We start from the raw sequence: 23332 nt of genomic DNA on the forward strand, positions 1-23332 counted from the left end.
CGTAAAACACTTTGCATTTGTGGCCCTTGGTGTCAACAGAAACTTTGCTCATGACATCACTGTTTATCTGGCTGACCTAAAAAAAAGTCTCTGTTGACATTTATATGACTTCCATGTTGTTGCTGCATTTAGCCAGAAATGTTAATACAATTCTTCTTCTGTTTCAATAACCTACAACGATTGGTGCTGGCTTCTAATATTCTTGTGCACAAACACTTCCTGTTTCCATATACAGTGTTTTTCTTATTAATCAAGATTAAGGAAGTGTCAGTCTACTGCTCTTAGTTACACTCTTGTAAGATCTTTTCACACACTGTAACCGATCTTTTTTTCCTGCTTATTGAGATTTTTTTTCATCACAGGAAATCAGGACAGTGAATCCATTTCCTCAGACAGTCTGGCACAACACCAGAAACTTTGCTTTCATATTAATCTCGGAAAGTTCTTCTACTCTCATTGTGAGAAAGAAAAAGTGATAAATCTTTGTCTGGTGTTGTTAGTTTTTTTTTTCTTTTTTCCCTGAAATCAGTTTTTTTAACAGTTAATCATGTTCTTGTATGGTTAAAAAAAGACCTTCCTGTTATTTTAACCTGCGCTATACTATCGCAAAACTAGTAAATATAGGACCGAATTGAATTTACGTTATTGCATTATGAGAGCATATCTTTCATCAGATGGAGTTCTTGCCGGTTCTTATTCCCGCTCTCGGGAGTAGTAGTATTGATCCCATGGTAATTTCACCTGCATGTCTTCAGGAAGTGGAAATCTCCCCTCTGCAGTGTCATTGATTGTGTTTGGATCTTTTCTTTCCTTTTTTTTCTCTTTGGCTCTTTTCACGCCCGTTTGATACGTTATCATTACCTGCGAAGTTGGAAGGCATCCTAAAGCCCAGACAAATCGATACCCTCACAAAGAGGTGATCAGGGTGGATTAGCCAAACATCATTCAAAGGGCAATTTGACAATAGGATAACTATCAGCAATATAATTTATTCGCTGATTACTTTGATGTTTCACAAAATCTTCAGAGTAATCAAGAAGCTTGTTCATCGCCTGTGTGTTACTACTTGTGTGAAATCCGCTCCCTGTTGCCCATTAACACGTCTCCAAGAAGGGAACCCTCAAGGTTACTAGAATACTAGCAAGCATCGTGGAGAGTGGTGACCTTTCTTTAATGAACCTTTAATAAAGAGCTTGTGTGTTGAAGTAGCGTTTTCGCTAGCTCAAAGAGTGTACTTGGCCTCATCGACTTAGGAGGCTAACTACTTTTTCATCTTCAGTTTCTTTTTTTTTTTTTTTACACAGTACTCAGTTTTTCCATGTTACCCACTTAGCTTGAAAGAATTAGCTTTAAATGTACAGATTTCTCAGATCTGAAGAAAATGTTCACCACAGACAGTAGAAATGAAGGGTAGCATACTCGATGATACAATAGATTTTTAGTCTATTTGCCAAACACATAATATTTATTATATTATATTATATACATATTTTTTATTTAAAGCAAAAACACTAGGCTACTTAATAACTTATGTACATATTCTTCCACAGTAGAATGTTTAAGATGCTCTGTCCTAATTTTAGCCTTTCGCACTAAAGTCTCTTAAATATTTTTTTCCCCTTTGGCTAAATGTCTTTTATTTTATTTCCACACTTTAACAGACAGAGGCTGTTTGGTTGTAGCTAATTCCCTCCCTCAACTTTTTTCTCCTGTTATCACAAAATGGCCACCACAGTAGAGATAATTTAATTTTGGGTTTATTCATAAAACATATTTGGTCTCTAATGTTAATTTAGTAACTAATGTTAGCTTGTATGTTGTATGTTGCTGGTTGTATAGATATGGTTACCTTTTAGCTTATCACAGCTCTAACATTAGCTAGAGATCAAAAACTTACTAGTGTGTGAGGTAAAACTATCTAAACTAGCTACTTAATTAGATAGAGATCAAATAGCTGCTATTGTGTGAGGTAAAACTAGCTAAACTAGCTACTTAATTAGCTAGAGATCAAATAGCTGCTATTGTGTGAGGTAAAACTAGCTAAACTCGCTACTTAATTAGCTAGAGATCAAATAGCTCCTATTGTGTGAGGTAAAACTAGCTAAACTCGCTACTGAATTAGCTAGAGATCAAATAGATATTGTGTGGTAAAAACTAACTAAACTAGCTACTTAATTAACTAGATATCAATTAGCTATTATTGTGTGAGAGAATATTTGCTAATCTAATTACTTAGCTAAATAAATGTAGCACAATGCTGTGTTTATGTAATGAAGCTAATCTTGTTCATTCAGGATTTGCTTTTTCTGTTACATATATTCCCTGAGGCACTTATAAGACAAATTAGCAGGGTAGCACTACTGCTATTGATTGATTTTTGTGGCACAGGCAAAGATGTATTTTTTTTTAGATTTTTGTACAATAATTCAAGATAATCTAAAAATGATTCTTCTTAGAAAAAACAAGCCATTTCTGTCTTCTTAACACGAGAGAGAGAGAGAGAGAGAGAGAGAGGGAGAGGGAGAGGGCAGGAATGTTCTTGGAAAAGTGTACAGTTTGGGTTATGTGTAAAAATGACTCAGGAGGAGAAAATGGAGTCTGAGGACGAATGAACAACTGTGTACATGTTTCGATTTTCTGTCTAACCTGTTGCAGCACTGCTGTTTTCAAAGCACCTTTTTTTTATTTTAGTTGTTTTTTTTTTTTTTTAGTTTTTTAATGATCCCGACATGATTTTGTGTGCAGATAGAAAGGTTAAGACATGCAGTTCCTTGTGCACACTTTCACTTTGTAAAGAAAAGCCACCAACTAAAAGAATGAACGCTTTGTGTGTTAATATCTCTGTGCCAAAGAGGGTGGAGATTGGAGGGGGAGGATGTATTGACTGGGGGGAAGGAATACTTAAGAGAGAGAGAGAGAGTGTGTGTGTGTGTGTGCGAGTGTGTGTGTGAGAGTGTGTGCCATATCTGCGGTTGCGCACTGTTTACAGTACTTTTTGTACTTTTGTTCTTGGATCTGTGTCATAGTCTCATGAGAGGAACGCAGCTCATGCTCGCTTTGTTTTCAGCTGCGAGACATTCGGCTTTTCACTGCCTGAGAATAGGAGAAATCAGCAAATAATCAGCAGACGTATAAATGACATCATCACCGTTATTGTTAGTTTAAAGCACAGCGCCATTGACTTCTTGGATCCGACCTGTCAGAAGCCAACTATAGCTCACGTGACAGGTTTTATATTATATACAACAAGCTCATTCTAATAGAGTTCGCTATTGTTTCCATAGTAACAGCTAATTCACAGGGACACTCATAGCAGACATTTTGCATAATCTAAAGCTAATAAGAAAATATTAAAATGTTTTTTCTAATGTATGTAACGGTGTGTATGTAGGGTTGTTCATATAGCACCGTTTTTTCTAAGGTGACATTTGTTCAATATTTATGGAAAGAGGTTTTTGTGTCAGTTTTGGTTTTCCGTCATGGGAAAAATCTTCTCTTCGATTTCTGGTTGCTTGGCAACATGGCAAGCTGTGAATGTAAGAAAACTAGTTGAAAAAAAATTTATATCATTGACAAATTTTGTGGTATAAGAGGATTTATTGTTATGGGAATATATTAAACACTGGTGTGGTAACAGGAGCTCGACTTTGCACTGTGAATCTCACCACGCCGTTGTTGATTATCGTCCTATAACAGCACACCCCTGAGTGTTTTATTTCTTTCTCGGTACGGAAAAGAAACATGGCTGTGTATGTAGTAAATACGGCTCATGTGGGCAGTAATCACTCTATGCATCTTTGCTGTTGCCCATGTGGGAAAACACACTTCCAGCTGTAAAACACTACACTTCCAGTGTTACCAGCTGGTTCAGAAAACGCATTTAAACACTCAAACGTGTTTAAATAATAGGCGAATAAATATCACCACCGTTGGTCCTCGCTCCCAAAATCAAACATGTCCCAGGATTCGAAGTTGATGTGTAACAGCTGAGAAGAAATACCAAATGTTTCTTGATGGATTAAAACGTTTAAAATATTAAAATCTGTATAACAGAGATAAAAAACAGCTATTTAGTCGAAAATTTCATTTAAAGCTTAAAATCAGCAAGTACATAATAGCTGAACAAGTTGAAGCACAAACAAATGGAAAAAAATCTGATGTGAAAGCTTCACTGTGTGTAGAGATGCCACATTAAATAAATCTGGCTATTGACTCATCAAAACATTGGAGTGAATGCCAAGATTTTACTATTGTGAACATTTCTTTCTTAATTTTGTACATGTAAACACACACTGGATTTATAACAAAGTGCCGTTAGAGAAGACTCGTGACTATATTTTTATTTATAGTGGATTTGAAGGTAATGTCAAAAAAAGCCTTAAGTTATACAGTGTAAATTTTAATTGTGGAGATTATTGCTTGTTTTGTGTGTGGGCTTTTAAAGTCTGCTCTCTCTGTGTGTGTGTGTGTGTGTGTGTGTGTGTGTGTGTGTGTGTGTGTGTGTGTGTGTGTGTGTGTGTGTATGTGTCGTTTGTGGTTGGCCCTTGGCTTTGGAGGCTTATGCGCTATAGAAGTCTATGCCCAGAGTTTCTATGAGTCTGACCACCTCTCTCTCTCTCTCTCTCTCTCTCTCTCTCTCTCTCTCTCTCTCTCTATTTTCTCTCTGTCTCTCTCTCTCTCTGGGGCAGCCAGTAAATCCCCAAACTGCTTATTACCTCCTTTCCTGAAGCCAGTCCCAGAGCCACACTTCTATTAACAAAACGCCGTTTTTCTTTCTTTCTTCTAATCGCTTTACAGTAATACATTAATTTCCTCCATATTCCACTACTGTAAATGACTGAATTCCTGATTCATTCTGAGTCATCACTCGTGTTGTACAAACATTAAAAATGTTGCATACGAAACTACAACTTCTAACTTCCAAATGTATCATTAAAACGCCTTCAGGGACATGGTGTAGTTTCGCTCTACACACACACTACACAACTGAAGCAGCTTAACTACATTAAATCCTCCATTATGCTTATCTCTGCCGCTAATTACAAATAATAACCCAAAGACGCTGCCTGAAGAACTTTCTGTTCTTTAATTTATAGACTAATAAAACCGCTTTAATGTCAGTCAAGCAACAAGTGAGTCTTTATTTTAGCATTTGTTTGTTTGTTTGTTTGTTTGTTTGTTTGTTTGTTCGGCATTTTATCATTTAAATGCTGTCAAATTTAAAAGTCTCCCCAAGCAAAAAGGTGTCTGCAGCAACATATTCTGCACTGTATTCAAATCCGAATGCTAACTAGAAAACACGTATTGGCACTTGAATTCCACTTAAGAGACATAATTCAAATACATTTGCAAAACGTGTATTTGCATTTGCATTTTTTGTGCACAGCGACACACAAATGGTGCCAAAGTTCAGATGCAAATGTGACGTCTGTTTTGAAGACATTGCCTTTTCTGGACTCGGAGAGTCTGTGTCTCTCCTGTGTGATCGCACGTTATCTGCCAAAAATAAAACGGCTTTTTCAGTCTCGTTTGCATTTTCCCTGTTGATGAGATTGACGTGTCAATCAAATGCAGTGGGTGGGAGTTTGAATTCTGGGAGGAAGTGACGTCTGTCTGAAAGTCCTGCGTTCCTTCCGTTGTGGCTAGGTCTGCGGTTTTCCTACAGACTTTGCAGAAACTTTAATAAAGAATCTGAGAGCATTGGGTTAATACGTTCTGCAAAGTTTTAGGTTTCAGTTGCTTTGCTGTATCATTTAATCATAACAGGACACTTAGGGAATTGTTGAGAACTGTTAATGACAACATTGATTATTTTATAACAGCAATACGCTCCAAAGTGTTTTATTCCTCTTAAACCACAGCAGTGTGTCAGTGCTAATGATGATTTATTTATTAAAGAACAAAACACTGTATGTTTCGTTGTTTTATTTAAACAAATCTCTTCCATCGTAACATTTCCTCGCTCTCTCACCGGCCTGTCTTTTACCTCCTCTTTCACCACATTACATCACGTCTGTAATATGTATGGGACAAATAAACAAGCTCTTCCCTGAAGATAAGACGACAAAACAATGTTTGTGATGTCTTGCCATGACCGATGAATCTCACTGCTACAAAGGGCTGAAACTGGAGACTCCTTCTGAAAAGAACCTGTGTAAGCATCTTCTTTTTGTTCTTTTTATATGGATGATTGTCTGCCATACAATTCGACGTGTAAGATCTTACTATAAAAAGGATAACTACCTAATTAAAAAACTTCTACACCTTCTGACCAATCAGACTGAAGAATAAAACTATTTGTTCTTAATTCCTGAGCTGTTTTTTTTTTATTTAAATGAAGCACTTAAAGTTTCAGTTTATGACACAGTTATACAGATCTTCTATATTAAAATGCATTTAGGTTTAATAGGAATTTAGGGATGTGGTAGCTTAGTGGTTGAATTCCAGGTACACCGAGCTGCCACTGCTGGGCCCCTGAGCAAGGCCCTTAACCCACAGTTGTATAAAAATGTAAGTTGTGCTGGATAAGATCATCTAAAAAAATGCTGTAAATGTAAATGAATTATTGCATTCTGCAGTGAAACTAATAGAAGAACTAAGTACACAAGTGTTGATGGATCCTGAGATTGTACTTGTTTAACGATGACCTATAAATCGCCTCGAATGTTGTACCCTCTTTTTGTCTCCGTCCGATTTACGCAACTTTATTTGTGTCTTTTATGTAACTGGAATTGCAGGCAGATACAAGCCTTTGTTAGCCGCAGGCTCGCCGCAGCTCCGTGGTACGGCTGGAGTAACTGTAGAATCAGGTTTGCACTTGTCTCAGCTTTGGAAATGGTTAGCAATAAAATCCTGTGGAATATTGTGAATCAGGGAGGTTAAATAGCAGGTGTGTGTGTGTGTTTATGTGTGTGTGTGGGTGTGGGTGTGTGTGTGTGCGTGCTCCCATACTCCTGGAAAGTCTAGACTTCCATCCAGAGGCATGGCTGAGCTGTGAGGATATTGGTATAGTGCACGAAAAACAACATGAGTTAGTGTGTGCCGCCAGCCTGGAGGGCAATTCCAGCGCCTGCTTTATAGTCATTCTTTGCTGCTGGTGAGGTTTAATTTGGCTAATTAATCTTGTGTTGGACTCATTTTGAGATGGTGGCATTGGGGCTCTGGTTATTGAGCTATTGGACGCATGTTGAGGGGATAAAAAAAGGCTCTTTTAAATATTTAAAGAGTGTTCTGTGTGTTCGATTTTTAAAAGCATTAAAAATCGTCCCACTTGTAAATTTGTGTGTTTTTTTTTTTAAAGTGCTTTACTATGTGTGCCTGCACTTAAGTGTGTTTTCTTTTGATTGATTTTATTTGGTGTATAGAAAATGGATTAAAGATTGGAAATGTTATGCTTATGTCATATCTGAACACAAGGCAATCATAAAAGTGGGTCATTTTAGTGTGTGTGTGTGTGTGTGTGTGTGTGTGTGTGTGTGTGTGTGTGTGTGTGTGTGTGTGTGTGTGTGTGTGTGTGTGCACTCATGCTAGCTGAGCTGGAGCAGAGAAGATAAGTAGCTGTCAAATGATGTAACTGTGTTGGAGCACTCTGCTGGCCTTTCCCTCTTTTCTGTCCTCTCACGGTTGTTATAGCTGACAGAGTTTCCGTCTTTTTTTCCCCTTTCTTCTCTGCCACATTGTCTTCCTCTCCGGACCAACAATTTGAAATCTCCAAATAAAACTAGATTGCAATCAACAGAGAAAATCTTTCAAAGTAGCTCAGCTAAGCAGAGAGACCTCTCAAAGCAAACCTAGTTAGCTAGCACTACAAAAACAATCCACAAAACTAACTAGCTAACAGTAAAAACAAAACAAAACACAAAGATAGACAGTTACCAATTAAATAATATCCTTAAACAAAAGTAACCAGATTACACCTAGAGTAAATCTCCAAAAAAGCTAATTTTATATTAAATAATCACAAAGATAGCTAACATTATGCTGTATATTCTAACAAACGTGTTGCTAACACTCCACAAATTATTGCTTTTGAGCAAAATTCTAGCCAGCTAACCTCTAGAAGGTTATTGGAACAACCTAGCTAGCTATGAAACCAACTAAACCACTAACACAAACAAAGCTAGCCAGCTTAGCAAGAAAATAAAACCAAACGGTAATGGTAAGAGGTAACATTTTGCTAAATAGTCACAATTTGATTCCATTGACCCACGTCATTTCAAGTGAACTAGATGTATACACAGTGGCTGGAAACACAATCGCATTATCTCTCTGAACAAGCCGGTGCAGTTAGGGTCAGGACCTGAGTGCAAGAAGGAGCCAAAGGGCAGATTTAGGACACGACTTTCTTTTTGACTTAACCCACACGAGATTGTGGGTTATGTACAGGAGATATATTAGAGTTGCCATTCTTGCAGAATATCATTTTTTTAGTGTTTTCTAGTGTATTATTTCTGTAATCCAAAAACACTGTTTCGTTCAACAGGTCAGATCGTGTTGCCATGTGTGTATTTTTCCCTCCTAATTAAGCAACATTTTAATTGCTGATACACAGTTCAAGATTTGTATTTTTTATTTTTTTTATATATCTCATGACTTCTTTTCTTGAGCTCTTTTAGATCTGACCAAAAGCCTAGTTACTGCTGTCCCCCTGTAGGTGATTATTTTCTGAAACAGAACAGTCCCCAATGTGTTTATTTGTTAAGGATTACAGTTTATTAAACTCTCCTTCATACAGTATATCCATATTTTAAATGCACATCTTTTTCACAGAAAATCGACCATATCAACAATTTTTAGATTTGTTTAGTTTAGGTTTGTTTCTTATTATTTGTCTTGGACGATGTAGATTTAGTCTGCTATACGAGGCCCTGTGATCGATCTGTTACTATAGAAACCAGCTGGGATTTAATCGTTGCTGTCTATATATATATATATATATAAAATATTTCATATATTGTGTGTTGTAATAATCGTTTGGAGCCGTTTAGAAAAACCACTTGGTTTAAATCCTGAATGTTTTTCATGATGTTGCTTATGTAAATATTACAAAATATTTGCCAATGATTGAAGGGCCAAGAATTTTGTTTTTGGTTTTCGGACATGTTTTGACTGGCCATTGTGCTGGTTTTGTTGTTACTCACTATGACCTACGCATAGTCTGAAAATATTAAAAAGCTTGATTTTTAAATGAATCTTGTTTTGGATTTTTTGTTTTTTTGTTTTACTAGTTTCTATTTTAAATTTTAAGCCAAACAGAACAGTTGAACAGATCTAACATCAAGTGCTTAAGGACACATTTAAAGCTCAAACTGCACTTGTGTTTGAAAGAACAGACTCCTGTAACATGACACCAGAGTGTGAGAGAGAGAGAGAGAGAGAGAGAGAGAGAGAGAGAGAGAGAGAGAGAGAGAGAGAGAGAAAATCTCAGGAGCTTTGTCTGAGTCATTCCAAAAAAACTATGTAACAGCCCTGGCTCTCTGTAATTGACTCCAGATTTGTCTTTCTCTCCTTTTTTCTACCCCTCCCTCGCTCTCTCTGTTTACCTCCTTTTCTTTTCTTCCAGTCTCTCTGTGAGCCGTGGACAGTGTACGTCCATGTGGCGGAGAACAAAATGAGATTTCTTTTAAATTTACATTGTGAAAAGAAGCCTTTTTGCAACAAAACTGCAAGCTTTGGCTCATAAATGCCCGTATTCACAAAGAGCGCGTTTCAAACATCTATTTTTGTAGCTGTTATTTCGTTGTAATCGCATACGCCGTCTTTCCGTGTTTTTATAAACTTTATTAAAAATAATGCACTGAAAAATATTTAAATATGCACAAAAATACATTTTTAAACTAACAAAAGGGAAGAACTTTTTTTTATGCTGAATGTGATTAGGGATTGCAATGAATGCGCCTCTCATATTACACACTCTCTCTCTCTCTCTCTCTCTCTCTCTCTCTCTCTCTCTCTCTCTTTCTCTCTCTCTCTTTTTTCCTTCTCGCACACACACATAACTATCGAAAGCTGACAGTAATTTTACAGCATTCTGTGTCTGTGAACTACCAAATATAAAGTCAAGTGCAAACCGTTTCACTCTCTTAAGGACACAACGGAGGAGACAGCAATTTTGTTTAGAACGACGAAACATTTAGAGTGTCATCTAAACAAAAACGAGTCAATAATTAAGAGATATTAATAGTGAAAAAAATATATATATTTTTAAATGTTTGTTTATGCTTTTTTATTATTTTATTTCTTTAAGAAATATGTATTTTATTTTTATTTTGTTTGTCTTTTGTTTTGTTCCAGTGTTTTTTTTTTTTTTTGCCTTCTTTAATCTTGCAATCTTCAGTGCACATGGCAGAACTTTTCGTTGGTTCTAATGAAACAATTGAATGGTGGGCGGTGCACAAACTTTTACACCCGGTTGTATGTAAATGCTCTAGTTTTTTGCTCGGAGCTTTCTGTATTTGTCTTTGCACTTCTGAAGAATAATCAGTCTCCCATCAGTCTCCCCCTGGATGCTGTAGATTTGTTCCTGCTGGAGTAATCATGAACTTTGTCCTTTGCTCATCCCATGACAATTAGAATCGTTGTATTCAACTCCTCTTGTGGAATATAAAGATTTATAATCTCACTATACGTCACTCAGAAATCCTAAAGGATTTGTTTGGTTCCTTAAGGTTTCTTAATCAAGTTTTTTTACCTTGTGGCTTGCTCATGAGAGATTTCTCTGACAGCATCTACTGTATAAAAGACTAAATCGAAATGTATGCTTAAATTATTAAACACACACACACACACACACACACACACACACACACACACACACACACACACACACACACACACACACACACACACACACTGTCCACTACAGGTGACAATTCTAACCCACTAGGAGCCTCAGACTTCCTCCAGAGTGCTTTCAGGAGGAGATACCTGAAGATCCCAGCTGAGCCTAGCTGTGTATTAGTGGGATCTCACGGCTTCAGGCACTCAGTAGGACTCGAATATAAACCCTTTCCCTCTCAGCTTTAGTCGGACGAGGATCAGGTCATAAGCTCAGTGGAGTGTGTGCTCTTGATGTCCAATCCATAATTTTTTTTTCTTCAGGGGAAGTGCTGTTTCTGTGCAGTAACACAGAGTGCTATCTCAGTTCCCAGCAATTGTTCTGGATTGCGAATGCAGCTCTGCTTTAGAATATCTGGGATGGCATTGGATAGGAACCGGCTTATTGCGAAACGGCTGAGTCAGAGTATTCAGGTGACTGAGTGGCACGCAGAAGGTTGCGGAGGACGAACGGGGGCTAGAGCGAACAGATGCTCGTGGGAGTGGCAGCTTGCCGGGTTCTTTGCAGCGAGGAAGAGAAGAAGAGAAGGGAGGAGGGAAAGGGGATAAATAGATTGCACTAGGGAAGGGCAGAAGCAAGGAAAGTGTGCAAGGGGGTGGGGGAGACATAGGGAGCAGTTTGGCACTTGGAATGACTGCTTATTTGAAGGGGGTAAGATGAGAGGTGGAACTCTAGAGTGACCTTTCACCTTGGCAGCCCTACCCCCTTATTCAAACCATCAGAGAAGTCGCGCCATCTGGAATTAAGTACTGCAGCATCGTTCGTCATTAGGAAGTGTGATACAACAGTAATATCCACGGGGCTATATTCAGAACTGGCGACTCAATCCAAAAGTTACGTCAGTGTTTACGTCGGGAGTATTTACGCTTGTGCACATTAAGACGTCATCTATGAAGCTGCATAATATAATTTTCCTGGCTTCCCATTCTGATTATGCACATTTCCTGCAGATTCTGTGGTTGCCAGATTTTGAGCAGACCCCCATTTACAAACTTTAAACACTTTCAGGACTTGCCTTTAACCTCAGAAAAAACCCGGGATAGAAAACACAGACCGAAAGACGGATTATGATTATGATTATGAAATGTAAATTGTCATCTGGTAAAAAAAAAAAAAAAAAGCACTTGATCCAGCACTTTATATTATTATTATTATTATTATTATTTTTTATATCGCATACTAATGGTTAAGTGTAGGCTTAATATTGTGTGAAAATTTAAAGTAATGACAATGTTTTCGTTCATTTGTTGCACTCTCCTGTAAAGAAAACGTACCAGCGGTTTTGAAGGATATACCGACCATTGCTATTTGAAATTTATTCATCAAGTCAAGTTGGAAAATATCAGACTGTATGTCCTGTTGTACCTAAATAATCATGAAGATACCAATGTTACCTCGACATTAAAGAAACGTTAGACGTCGTCGCATCGTCGTAATGTCCTGTGTAGACAGTTTTACTTGAGGCGTGAGATTCATGCTACCACCCAGCGTGCGAAACTCCCACAGGACTTCAAAATATCGGTTCGTTTAAAGACACAGTTGCTGTACATCAGAGGTGTGAATACTTACATGTACAGTTTCAGCGTTAACGTCTTAGTGAAGATCCACCAGCTGAATAGCGCTAGATGAGCAGAATAATGGTGTAATGAAAAAAGACAGTGGGAGGCACAGGAGGGATCCTGAGGAGCTGAGTTCTTCAGTCATCCGTTAATTCCAGCTGGAAATGAAAAGAAAAAAGAGGCAGAGTGCTTGATTTGCCAAGCCGGGTGAACGCTGGCGCTAGTGGATGCTTGCAAAGGCTAAATCTCTCAGGCTCGGTGCTTGTAGCATGATCGCTTTGCTGGTTTAGACCCTGTTGCTGTTTGAGCTCTTTATTCAATGGCTAATGAATCATGCACAGGAAACTGCATGACTGTAAGCTTTTCTGTCTTAGCCTCTTGAACGGGCGCCATTGTGGAACACGGGAACAATTTTGTCAGCAAACATGATACTGATTACAGGAAGTGGCCTGGAGATGCTACTGTGATCTGTCGTCGAAAGGGGTTGTCTTTTTATAATTAGGTTCTAGGGCATGACAATTTATCATGTGTCGAGCGTTATCGCTGTATTGGCCTTTGCAGTACTGATACCACAGAAACCTGCAGTATGCAAATGTTGTGTGAATGTTCAGAGATCTCAGATGTGCAAGGTATGTCTGTTCAGACCGTGGCCTTTAGTATGCAGACTGATCTGATGTCAGTTTTATGTTTATATATGTTGAGTGTGTGTGTGTGTGTGTGTGTGTGTGTGTGTGTGTGTGTGTGTGTGTGTGTGAGACTATTACCAATCTAACTAACAATCTTACCAAGTGCAACAATAGCAATTGATAAAATGACGTGAACACCTAAAACAATATTGTAGGTTTATATTATACGCTCTGCCCTGCTGAGTGTGTAGATAGAAAATCGCTTGCCATGTCAGACACATTTTCAGAGGGATTTCTCACCTACAGCTGCAACACAAGTATCTGACCATAACAGGAAATGTGCTTCTCGTTTTTTTTTTTTTCCTCATGTCAGTTTTCAACCGAACTTACTGTACCTGTTTCCTGTCATGTAGACAGCCTCTTTTACAAAACGTCCACAGCTTGCTTTTGGGATATTTTTGGATGCTCTCTTTTTTTGTAATGCTTTCTTTCTTTCTTTCTTTCTTTCTTTTTTTTTTTTTGGTGAGAATTCTCCAGGCCAGGGTTGTCAAACTCAGGTTTGGTAAAAGGCCACATTATACTTTAGTCCAAAGTTGAGTGGGCTGGACAAAAAAAAAATTAATAAAAAATTTCACAATAAAAAAAAAACCCACAATGTTAAATTACATCATCTACGAAATAGTTAAACAGACTTAAACATATACAGTGATCCCTCGCCACTTCGCGGTTCAAGTTTCGCGGTTCAGATTTTGAGGCCTCGGTGCATCGCTGATTTTTCAAAAATATTCATCGAAAAATAAAAATAAAAACGGTTTCCCAGGATGCCAGACAAAGAGAGAAACTCTCTCAGAGGCTTTGTACATACCCACGGGCACTCATACAACGCACATGATTGGTTCCTGGTGCGAGATCTGAGCTGATTGGCTGTGCATCATCGCATCCTCTCCCAGCTTCTTCCCTTGTTGTATCTCGCCACTCTCGTTCACGCTGTCAACTGTGTCTCGCGTATTGTGTTCGAAATTAACATTTCGTTAAGCCCTTACGATGCCTCCTAAGCGCCGTGCCCCTGCGAAAGATTCCTCTAGTGAGCCCAAGAGGACGAGGAAGATGATGACAATCAGTGAAAAGGTCAAACATAGGGTGAATCCTACTTCGCGGATTTTCACCTATTGCAAGGGGTTCCGGTCCCCATTAATCGCGATAAACAAGGGATCACTGTATTGTTATATTGTAGAAGTTTGACTATTCTAGCATTTTTTTGCTTTAAAACCTGTAACTGAAATGATCTTAATTGGGATTATACATAATATTTACACACAAAAAAAGCCATACTATTCAAATGGAGTGAAAAAAATCCAAATTATTTACAAAACAAAAAAATAGTGCAGGAAAATTTTTATGGACACTACATTTTTTTTGTTTTGTGTTTATTTTGGTTATTATTTCTATTTATTATTAGTTTTTTATTAATTTTTAAATCTTCAATTAAAGAAATTAATTCTCATTAAGAACATTGCTTCTAAGTTGGTTTTGATTACAACCATTATCAAGTGGAACTCGGCCCAGGGACCGTGTATTTGACACCTCTGTTCTAGGCGTACCTCACAGCTCAGTATTAAGTCCTGTCTAACTACACAAATCTTCTGTCATTCACTGGGACTTGGTGGGGAAGTTTGAACGTGCTTCACTTGTGTCTGTACATGAAAACCTGGAGCTCCGAGCTGTGCAGTTATTATTTTCATTTGGTCAGTCTTGTAAAAACACTGTGCCGAAATATTTATCCTGATTTATTTATCCTTATTTATCCAATCCAAGCAGACGATGTTAAGTTTCTTGCAGATCGTGGTGACGAATAAAATTTGTTTAAACTGAAATTGAGTAGAAATGTCAGTTAGTAGTGCCAGTTTGATGGCCTCCACATCCTCCCTTTTGTGAGAACTGCTCTATTATCCTCCTGTTAATCCCTCTAATAGCAGTCTTGCACCATTAGCATTTGAGGGGCCCCTCTCTCTCTCTCTCTCTCTCTCTCTCTCTCTCTCTCTCTCTCTCTCTCTCTCTCTCCCTCCCTCCTTCTCTGTGAATCTAGACATTTGTCAGCTCACAAGCTTCCTGATCATTAATAAATCTGCAGGCACGTCAAGCTCACACGTGTAGTAAAGTGCTAACAAGATCTGATCAGTCCATTCAATCTCAATCGCTGTTTAATATAAGACCAAATGGGCAAGTGGTGTCTAGATTAGTGATAGCTAATCTGAGAATTAATCATTCTTTTTTTTTTTTTTTTTCAACAAATCATTTATGGAGAATTGATTTTAAAGCAGGAATGAATCACAAGTCAATACGAGAACAAGTACAAGCTTCCGTTGCTACGACCTGTAGTCCATTAGAAGCTCGGTTCAGTTAAAACGACAAACTGCTCATTATTTACTTTAACGAAACCAAACTAAGCAAAATACATTGTTTGAATATTTTATTAGCTTTCTTTTTGTTTTGTACCAAAATCAAGAGATTTTCATCCATTTATATTCATTCTTATTTAATGTAGTATTATGTCATTCTATTTTTTTTATTGTAATTAATATTGATGATATTAAATTTATAAAATGATATTATTATTATTAATCATAATTATTACTATTATTATTTGATGTTGTTGGTGTTTTTTTTATATTCTAAAATGAGATATTATTGTAATATTATTTCACACGATACATCTTTACAAACTGAATTTTTCGAAGCTATAATGATTCAACAGATTAAAAAAAAAAACGTGTCAATACGACATCAAAATTAAAGCAAATTCAGACCAAATCTATACGAATACTGGAAAATTCTGAATAAATTCTTCTTTTTTTTTTTTATTAATTCAGCTTCTTTTTCCCCCCTGCAGATACCAGAGAGCACTATTATAAGGTTTTATAAATTTAATAAGTATTTTATAGGTTTTTACCTAATTTTTTGAATTCTATGAAAACCAGAGAAAATGTGAGTATATATTATGAATACTGTTTTTTTTTTTGGCTGTTCCTCTTCGAACATATAAACAGATAAACATCTGGAAGCGTTATTCGTTGCTTCTGTGCTCTTTTGGAGGACTGGAATGATGCCCTGGAAGATTTTTATTTGAAAAGTTTATTTGGGGTTGAAATATGGGAAGTGTGTCAGACTGTTAGAGAGAATTCAAAACGCAGCATGTGCTTTGGCCCAAGCTTGTCCCCACCTCCACCGCTTAAATAGGCTTCAGGAAGCACGCTGGCGTCAGCTCTGGGGCTTCTCCGGTCAATAGCAGCTTTGTGTGTGGTGACAAACACCCCCCCTCCCCACCACCACCACCACCACCTCGAAGCTCCAGCTAGTGGCCGGAGTGAGGAAGTGTTCAGGGAGAGGACAGGAACAGCATGTTACGACCCACTTCCATCAGCACGTGTTTGTTGTCGGGAGCCAGATGACAGATGATACGTATTTTGGAGGGAGAATAAAAAAAATAATAAAAATAAATAAATAAATAAATAAATAATTTATTTTATTTTTTATTTAATTGATTTCATTTTATTTAATTGAATTTTACTTTTTTTTTTTTTTAATTTATTTACTTATTTCAATGAGAATCTGTGACATGGATTAAACCTATTGACACCCAAAACCATAGCTTCCAAAAAAAAAAAAAAGACATAAAGGATGAACTAAAGAAAAACAAAAAGTAATTTTAATAAAATTATTGCCATATAAAAAAAAAATGAAGAAGAAAAAGAAGTCTAAAGAGTAAAACACAGCAAAGTTTATATGCAAAATGTTCAATTGAAAAAAAAAAACATTCATGTTAAATAAAATAAAATCGATATGCAAACAAAACCGTTTCCTACATGTATAAGCTGAGAATAAAAATGTGACGGTTAACATGTGAGATTAACGTTAGCTTGTTATTATGGATTCTCAGAGTCCTGATCCAGCATTTTCTGCTGATTCTCGTCAGCTCCTGTAACAGGATATCCATTCTGGAGAACACTCTCTCTCACTTTCTCTATCTATCTATCTATCTGTCTGTCTGTCTGTCTGTCTGTCTCTTTGTCTCTCTCGTTCTCTCACCACTTTCAAACTATTTTCCTTCTTTTTTTTAATAACACTTTCTTTGAGGTTCACAAGGAAGTGAAAATCGGTTAGACGCTTCGTCAGAACGGAAAGGTAAAGATAGAGCTTTTGCACAAACGCCAACTCGAGCTGCGTCTACCTATTTTGCAAGCGCAGAACTTTAACAGATAGTGATCTGTCACGTTTTTTTTCCCCCCCTCCCACACAATACACACACTACTTCAAGCAAGAAAAGGCGTAACCAGTCCGGCTCACAGAGCCGTATTATTCAAAGTGTTTATTAAGTAGAGGATATAAGGGATTGGCTTTGACATGTCTACGTGTTGGAAATGTAATTTGCACACAAATCACTTCTACACGTTATATCTGGAGCGTGTAACAGCTAAATAAGCATGCTTTGTGGAACTTCGGCACATAAGCAAACACACACACGCTTACACTTACACTTACATGCATGCTTGCACTTAGTTTTTTACGCAGCACACTCGCCAGTGCTAGCAGCACACTTTCATAACACAGAAGTGAAACTGTGTTGCAACCTCCTTCTGTAATGGCTCCTGATGCTGAGGATTTATCCGTCCAGTTCAAGTCCATGCTGATGTCTCCAGAGTCTCTGGCAGCGATCGACTTGCCTGACATCCTGGAAGAGGGAACTGAAGTCAGTGTAGGATTTGACTGTTGTAAAGATGAGATGATGTAATGTACATAAAATGTAAATTAGTCCCAGATTTGGAAGTAACATAACATTACATAAATCTGTCTTAACTAGTATCCATGGCAATGGCTTTAAGACATGAACTCTTTTTCCTTAGAGGACAAATGATGGAATTTGCTCCTGTTTGGTTGTGTCCATGTTGAGCATTAAATGTCAGGGCAATAGGATGTGAGTAAACTGTCCTCTCATTGGTCCGAGTGCAGTGTTTATGTTCTGGGTTCACAGACAGCAGCACTGTGAGCTTATTTCAGCTGTTTCTTTAGCTGTAGTCATTATAATTGATCAGCGTGAGCAGAAATTCGAGCTTTCAACAGGACAGCATTGTTTAAATTAACCTAAGCCATTATATGTCGTTTTAAAAAGACTGATTCGTTGGCGCTTTGGGTTGGATTGCTTTATCGCACAAACAAACCAGTCCAGAGTTTCATTAGTTGAACTCGTCTGAAGCATAACGCACACAGCTACACCAGCAACCTCAAGCCGGTCTGATGCAGGTCCCATTTTAGCTCACTGTTTTGTAGGACATGAATTTGAATAGATGCACTTTTTGTTGTGTGTCGTGTGGAGGTGTGTGTCGTGTGGAGGTGTGTGTAGTGTAGAGTTGTGTGTAGTGTGGAGGTGTGTGTAGTGTGGAGGTGTGTGTAGTGTGGAGGTGTGTGTAGTGCAGAGTTGTGTGTAGTGTGGAGGTGTGTGTAGTGTGGAGGTGTGTGTAGTATAGAGTTGTGTGTTGTGTAGAGTTGTGTGTAGTGTGGAGGTGTGTGTAGTGTAGAGGTGTGTGTAGTGTAGAGTTGTGTGTGTAGTGTAGAGTTGTGTGTAGTGTGGAGGTGTGTGTAGTGTGGAGGTGTGTGTAGTGTAGAGTTGTGTGTAGTGCAGAGTTGTGTGTAGTGTGGAGGTGTGTGTAGTGTAGAGGTGTGTGTAGTGTAGAGTTGTGTGTAGTGTGGAGGTGTGTGTCGTGTGGAGGTGTGTGTAGTGTAGAGTTGTGTGTGTAGTGTAGAGTTGTGTGTAGTGTGGAGGTGTGTGTAGTGTGGAGGTGTGTGTAGTGTGGAGGTGTGTGTAGTGTAGAGGTGTGTGTAGTGTAGAGTTGTGTGTAGTGTGGAGGTGTGTGTAGTGTAGAGTTGTGTGTTGTGTAGAGTTGTGTGTAGTGTGGAGGTGTGTGTAGTGTAGAGGTGTGTGTAGTGTAGAGTTGTGTGTGTAGTGTAGAGTTGTGTGTAGTGTGGAGGTGTGTGTAGTGTGGAGGTGTGTGTAGTGTAGAGGTGTGTGTAGTGCAGAGTTGTGTGTAGTGTGGAGGTGTGTGTCGTGTAGAGGTGTGTGTAGTGTAGAGTTGTGTGTAGTGTGGAGGTGTGTGTCGTGTGGAGGTGTGTGTAGTGTAGAGTTGTGTGTGTAGTGTAGAGTTGTGTGTAGTGTAGAGGTGTGTGTAGTGCAGAGTTGTGTGTAGTGTGGAGGTGTGTGTAGTGTAGAGTTGTGTGTCGTGTGGAGGTGTGTGTAGTGTGGAGGTGTGTGTAGTGTAGAGTTGTGTGTAGTGTGGAGGTGTGTGTTGTGTGGAGGTGTGTGTTGTGTGGAGGTGTGTGTAGTGTGGAGTTATGTGTAGTGTAGAGTTGTATGTGTAGTGTGGAGGTGTGTGTAGTGTGGAGGTGTGTGTAGTGTGGAGTTGTGTGTGTCGTGTGGAGGTGTGTGTAGTGTGGAGGTGTGTGTAGTGCGGAGGTGTGTGTAGTGCAGAGTTGTGTGTAGTGTGGAGGTGTGTGTAGTGCAGAGTTGTGTGTAGTGTGGAGGTGTGTGTAGTGTAGAGTTGTGTGTAGTGTAGAGTTGTGTGTGTCGTGTGGAGGTGTGTGTAGTGTGGAGGTGTGTGTAGTGCAGAGTTGTGTGTAGTGTGGAGGTGTGTGTAGTGTAGAGGTGTGTGTAATGTGGAGGTGTGTGTAGTGCAGAGTTGTGTGTAGTGTGGAGGTGTGTGTAGTGTAGAGGTGTGTGTAGTGTGGAGGTGTGTGTAGTGTAGAGGTGTGTGTAATGTGGAGGTGTGTGTAGTGTAGAGGTGTGTGTAGTGTGGAGGTGTGTGTAGTGTAGAGGTGTGTGTAATGTGGAGGTGTGTGTAGTGTAGAGGTGTGTGTAGTGTAGAGTTGTGTGTAGTGTAGAGGTGTGTGTAGTGTGGAGGTGTGTGTAGTGTAGAGTTGTGTGTATTGGCAGTTTCATTGATTCTACACAAACTAATAGCATTTGTATGTTGTGAGCGAGACTGTTGCACTGTGAGGAACTGGTGTATTTATATCATAGGGACGAGCGTGAGGCGTTCTGTTGCTAAGCAGTTTTACTAAGCAAAGTTTCATCCCATATGCTCGCTTAGCTCCATTAGGCTACTAGGCTTTGTGATTTTTGCCTAATGTGTTGTGCTGAATGTTAATTCAGGATGTTCATGAGATGACGACTCGACATTTAGGGCACGTGAAAGAGGGAACGGGAGAGAGGGAGAAAGAGAGAGAAGGGAGGCATAGAGGATCGGTGAGAGATCATGATGAAAATCTACTGTGGAGGGAGAAAGAGAAGTGTGTGTGTGTGTGTGTGTGTGATGGAAAGATGAAGACAGAGGCAGCAGGAGTGCTGGAAGCAGCGGAGGAAAGCGGGAGGGGCAGCATCGAAAAACGAACGTTGAGGATCTGTGTGTTCTCGCTGGCCGTGTTGCCATGGTTACAGGGGAATTCTGGCGAGTAAGGAAATTTCATTCACTGTGGCGTGGAGAAAGAAAAAAATGGAGGGAAACATCAACAAAGCCAAAGGAACATGACAACCCTTGAGCCACCTTCAGAGACATGTGTGTGTAGCAACCCTTACTGGGCCCCTCCTGGCCACCCGCTGTGTGTGTGTGTGTGTGTGTGTGTGTGTGTGTGTGTGTGTGTGTGTGTGTGTGTGTGTGTGTGTGTATATGCTTTTATGCATATGCACCTAAATGAGATATTTGTCTGAATATGCTAATCGCTGTATATTTATGCAGACCCTGGTGTGTGGTGGTGCTTGTGTTTATAATTTCATGTGTATCGTTTTCAGGCTTTATGTGCCTGCCGCCACCCTTTAAGCAAACACACACACACACACACACACACTCAAAAATGCCCTCCAGGTAAAGGCTGGACAAAAGGATATTTCCACTGCACACACACACAAACATACACACACAAACACACACACACACACACACACACACACACACACACACACACACACACACACACACACACACACACACACACACACACACAAACACACACACACACACACAAACACACACACAAACATGTGTGTTTGTTCACAGCTAAAGATTCTAGCTGTGTGGGTTTTGGTTCATGCTCTACTTCCATTATTTATAATAATAATAATAATAATAATAATAATAATAATAATAATAATAATAATAATAATAATAACAACAACAACAATAATAACAACAACAACAACAACAACAACAATTATTGTTGTTGTTGTTATTAATTATTTTTACTTTATTGTAATTGTTATTTTTGCTTTATTTTCCTTTTTGTTAAGAATTTCATTTAATTATTATTAATAATTATTCGTTTTTTTAATCCATTTTATCGCATAGAATTACGTGTCAGCAGCACAGAGTGTGTTTTTAATCCCACAAGGATCATACGAAGATTATACACTCATCGACCACTTTATAATCAACAGCCGCATACCGATGGTCTGAATTTGTCCACAGAGACTCGGCACGTTCTAGATTTTACACAGAACGATGCATAAGACAAAAAAAACCTAGCTGTGAATCTGTGACATGGATTAAACCTATTGACATCCAAAACCATAGCTTCCAAAAAAAAAAAAAAAAGACAAATAAATAATGATCTAAAGAAAAACAAAAAGTAATTTTAATAAAATTATTGCCATATAAAAAAAAAATGAAGAAGAGAAAGAAGTCTAAAGAGTAAAACACAGCAAAGTTTATATGCAAAATGTTCAATTGGAAAAAAAAAATAACATTCATGTTAAATAAAATAAAATCGATATGCAAACAAAACCGTTTCCTACATGTATAAGCTGAGAATAAAAATGTGACGGTTAACATGTGAGATTAACGTTAGCTTGTTATTATGGATTCTCAGAGTCCTGATCCAGCATTTTCTGCTGATTCTCGTCAGCTCCTCACTTTTTCTGTCTGTCTGTCTGTCTGTCTGTCTGTCTGTCTGTCTCTCTCGTTCTCTCACCACTTTCAAACTATATTCCTTCTTTTTTTTAATAACACTTTCTTTGAAGTTCACAAGGAAGTGAAAATCGGTTAGACGTCCGAAATCGTCCTCAGAGACTCGGCACGTTCTAGATTTTACACAGAACGATGCATAAGACAGAAAATCTACGGCGAGCGTCAGTCGTCGTCCGGCGTCCCAGTCCACGAGAGAGCTCAGGGGAGAATGACCGCTTTGAGCTGACAGGAAGGCTACAGTGACGCCTTTACAAACGTGCTGAGCAGAAAAGCATGTCAGAATGCACGAGCTGGTCATCAGTCTGGGAGATAAAAGTTACTAACTGTGTTCTTGTGTGTGTTCTTGTGTTTGCAGTGGTAGAAGAAGGACAATGGGAATGTGGGCTTTCCTATGAGTGCAGGACACTTCTCTTCAAGGCTGTTCACAACCTACTGGAACGGTAAACACACACACACACTCACACACACACACACACACACACTTACGGAGTTACGGTTTATGACCAATTTCTGGCGCTTGTGGCTTTAAACCTCCCACACCCTGTGACTCATCATTAAAGCAGTTTGGAACTCATCACCACGTGGAGGTTGAAACAACACCCTCTGAAGTAATCCACTCCTCTGTGTCGTTTATAGGTGCCTCATGGACAAGGACTTTGTGCGCATCGGGAAGTGGTTTGTCAAGCCTTACGAGCTCGAAGAGAAGCACCTGGGCGCCAGGTGAGTCCTCGAATCATTTAACGAGAAACATACTTTCAGTTGTAGTACAACAGAGCAAAGGAAAGCAAATGGAAATAAACTGTTTGTTTTAAAGGTAACCCAGACAACCCCAGCGCGGTGTATTTGCATATCGTCACGTTGCCACATATAAGTATGTTATTCCTGGGGTTACAGTGACAAATTACTTAGTTTGTCTAATTATCTTCTTTTCTGTCCGATTAAAAAAAAAAGGACTAGTACACTAGTAAAGTTACAGTACAAAGCACCTACACCTGAGACTCATCATCATCATCATCATCATCATCATCATCATCATCATCCATAGGTCATAGAACAAACCTCACCACATAAACAGTTACACCACACGAACATTTTTCTGTTTTTTTTTTTTTTTAACATAACAATAAAAAACAAGTCTTTGTGAATGATGTTGCTGTTACAACGACGACGTATTGCACGTTAATGTAAACGTGTCGTTCACGTGACAGCCTCGTACGGAAATAACACGCAACTCCTGACCAATCAGATTTGAGATTTCAACAGTAACGTACCTCTTATAATCCACTGATGGTATCTATACCG

At 38.7% G+C, this 23332-nt stretch overlaps 1 protein-coding gene across 5 annotated transcripts in view; it reads left to right on the top strand.

Annotated features, from left to right (window-relative positions):
- Positions 1–23332, top strand: part of LOC113641011 (mediator complex subunit 13L) — a 96825-nt gene that overhangs the window by 28872 nt on the left and 44621 nt on the right. For all 5 annotated transcript variants that reach the window (XM_027143620.2, XM_027143589.2, XM_027143612.2 and 2 more), the window contains exons 3-4: positions 22386–22470; positions 22667–22750. In XM_027143620.2, the coding sequence (XP_026999421.1) occupies positions 22386–22470; positions 22667–22750 (169 nt within the window). The remainder of the gene's footprint in view (positions 1–22385; positions 22471–22666; positions 22751–23332) is intronic.

This window comes from Tachysurus fulvidraco, chromosome 26, assembly GCF_022655615.1.
Source record: "Tachysurus fulvidraco isolate hzauxx_2018 chromosome 26, HZAU_PFXX_2.0, whole genome shotgun sequence".
Classification (NCBI taxonomy): domain Eukaryota; kingdom Metazoa; phylum Chordata; class Actinopteri; order Siluriformes; family Bagridae; genus Tachysurus; species Tachysurus fulvidraco.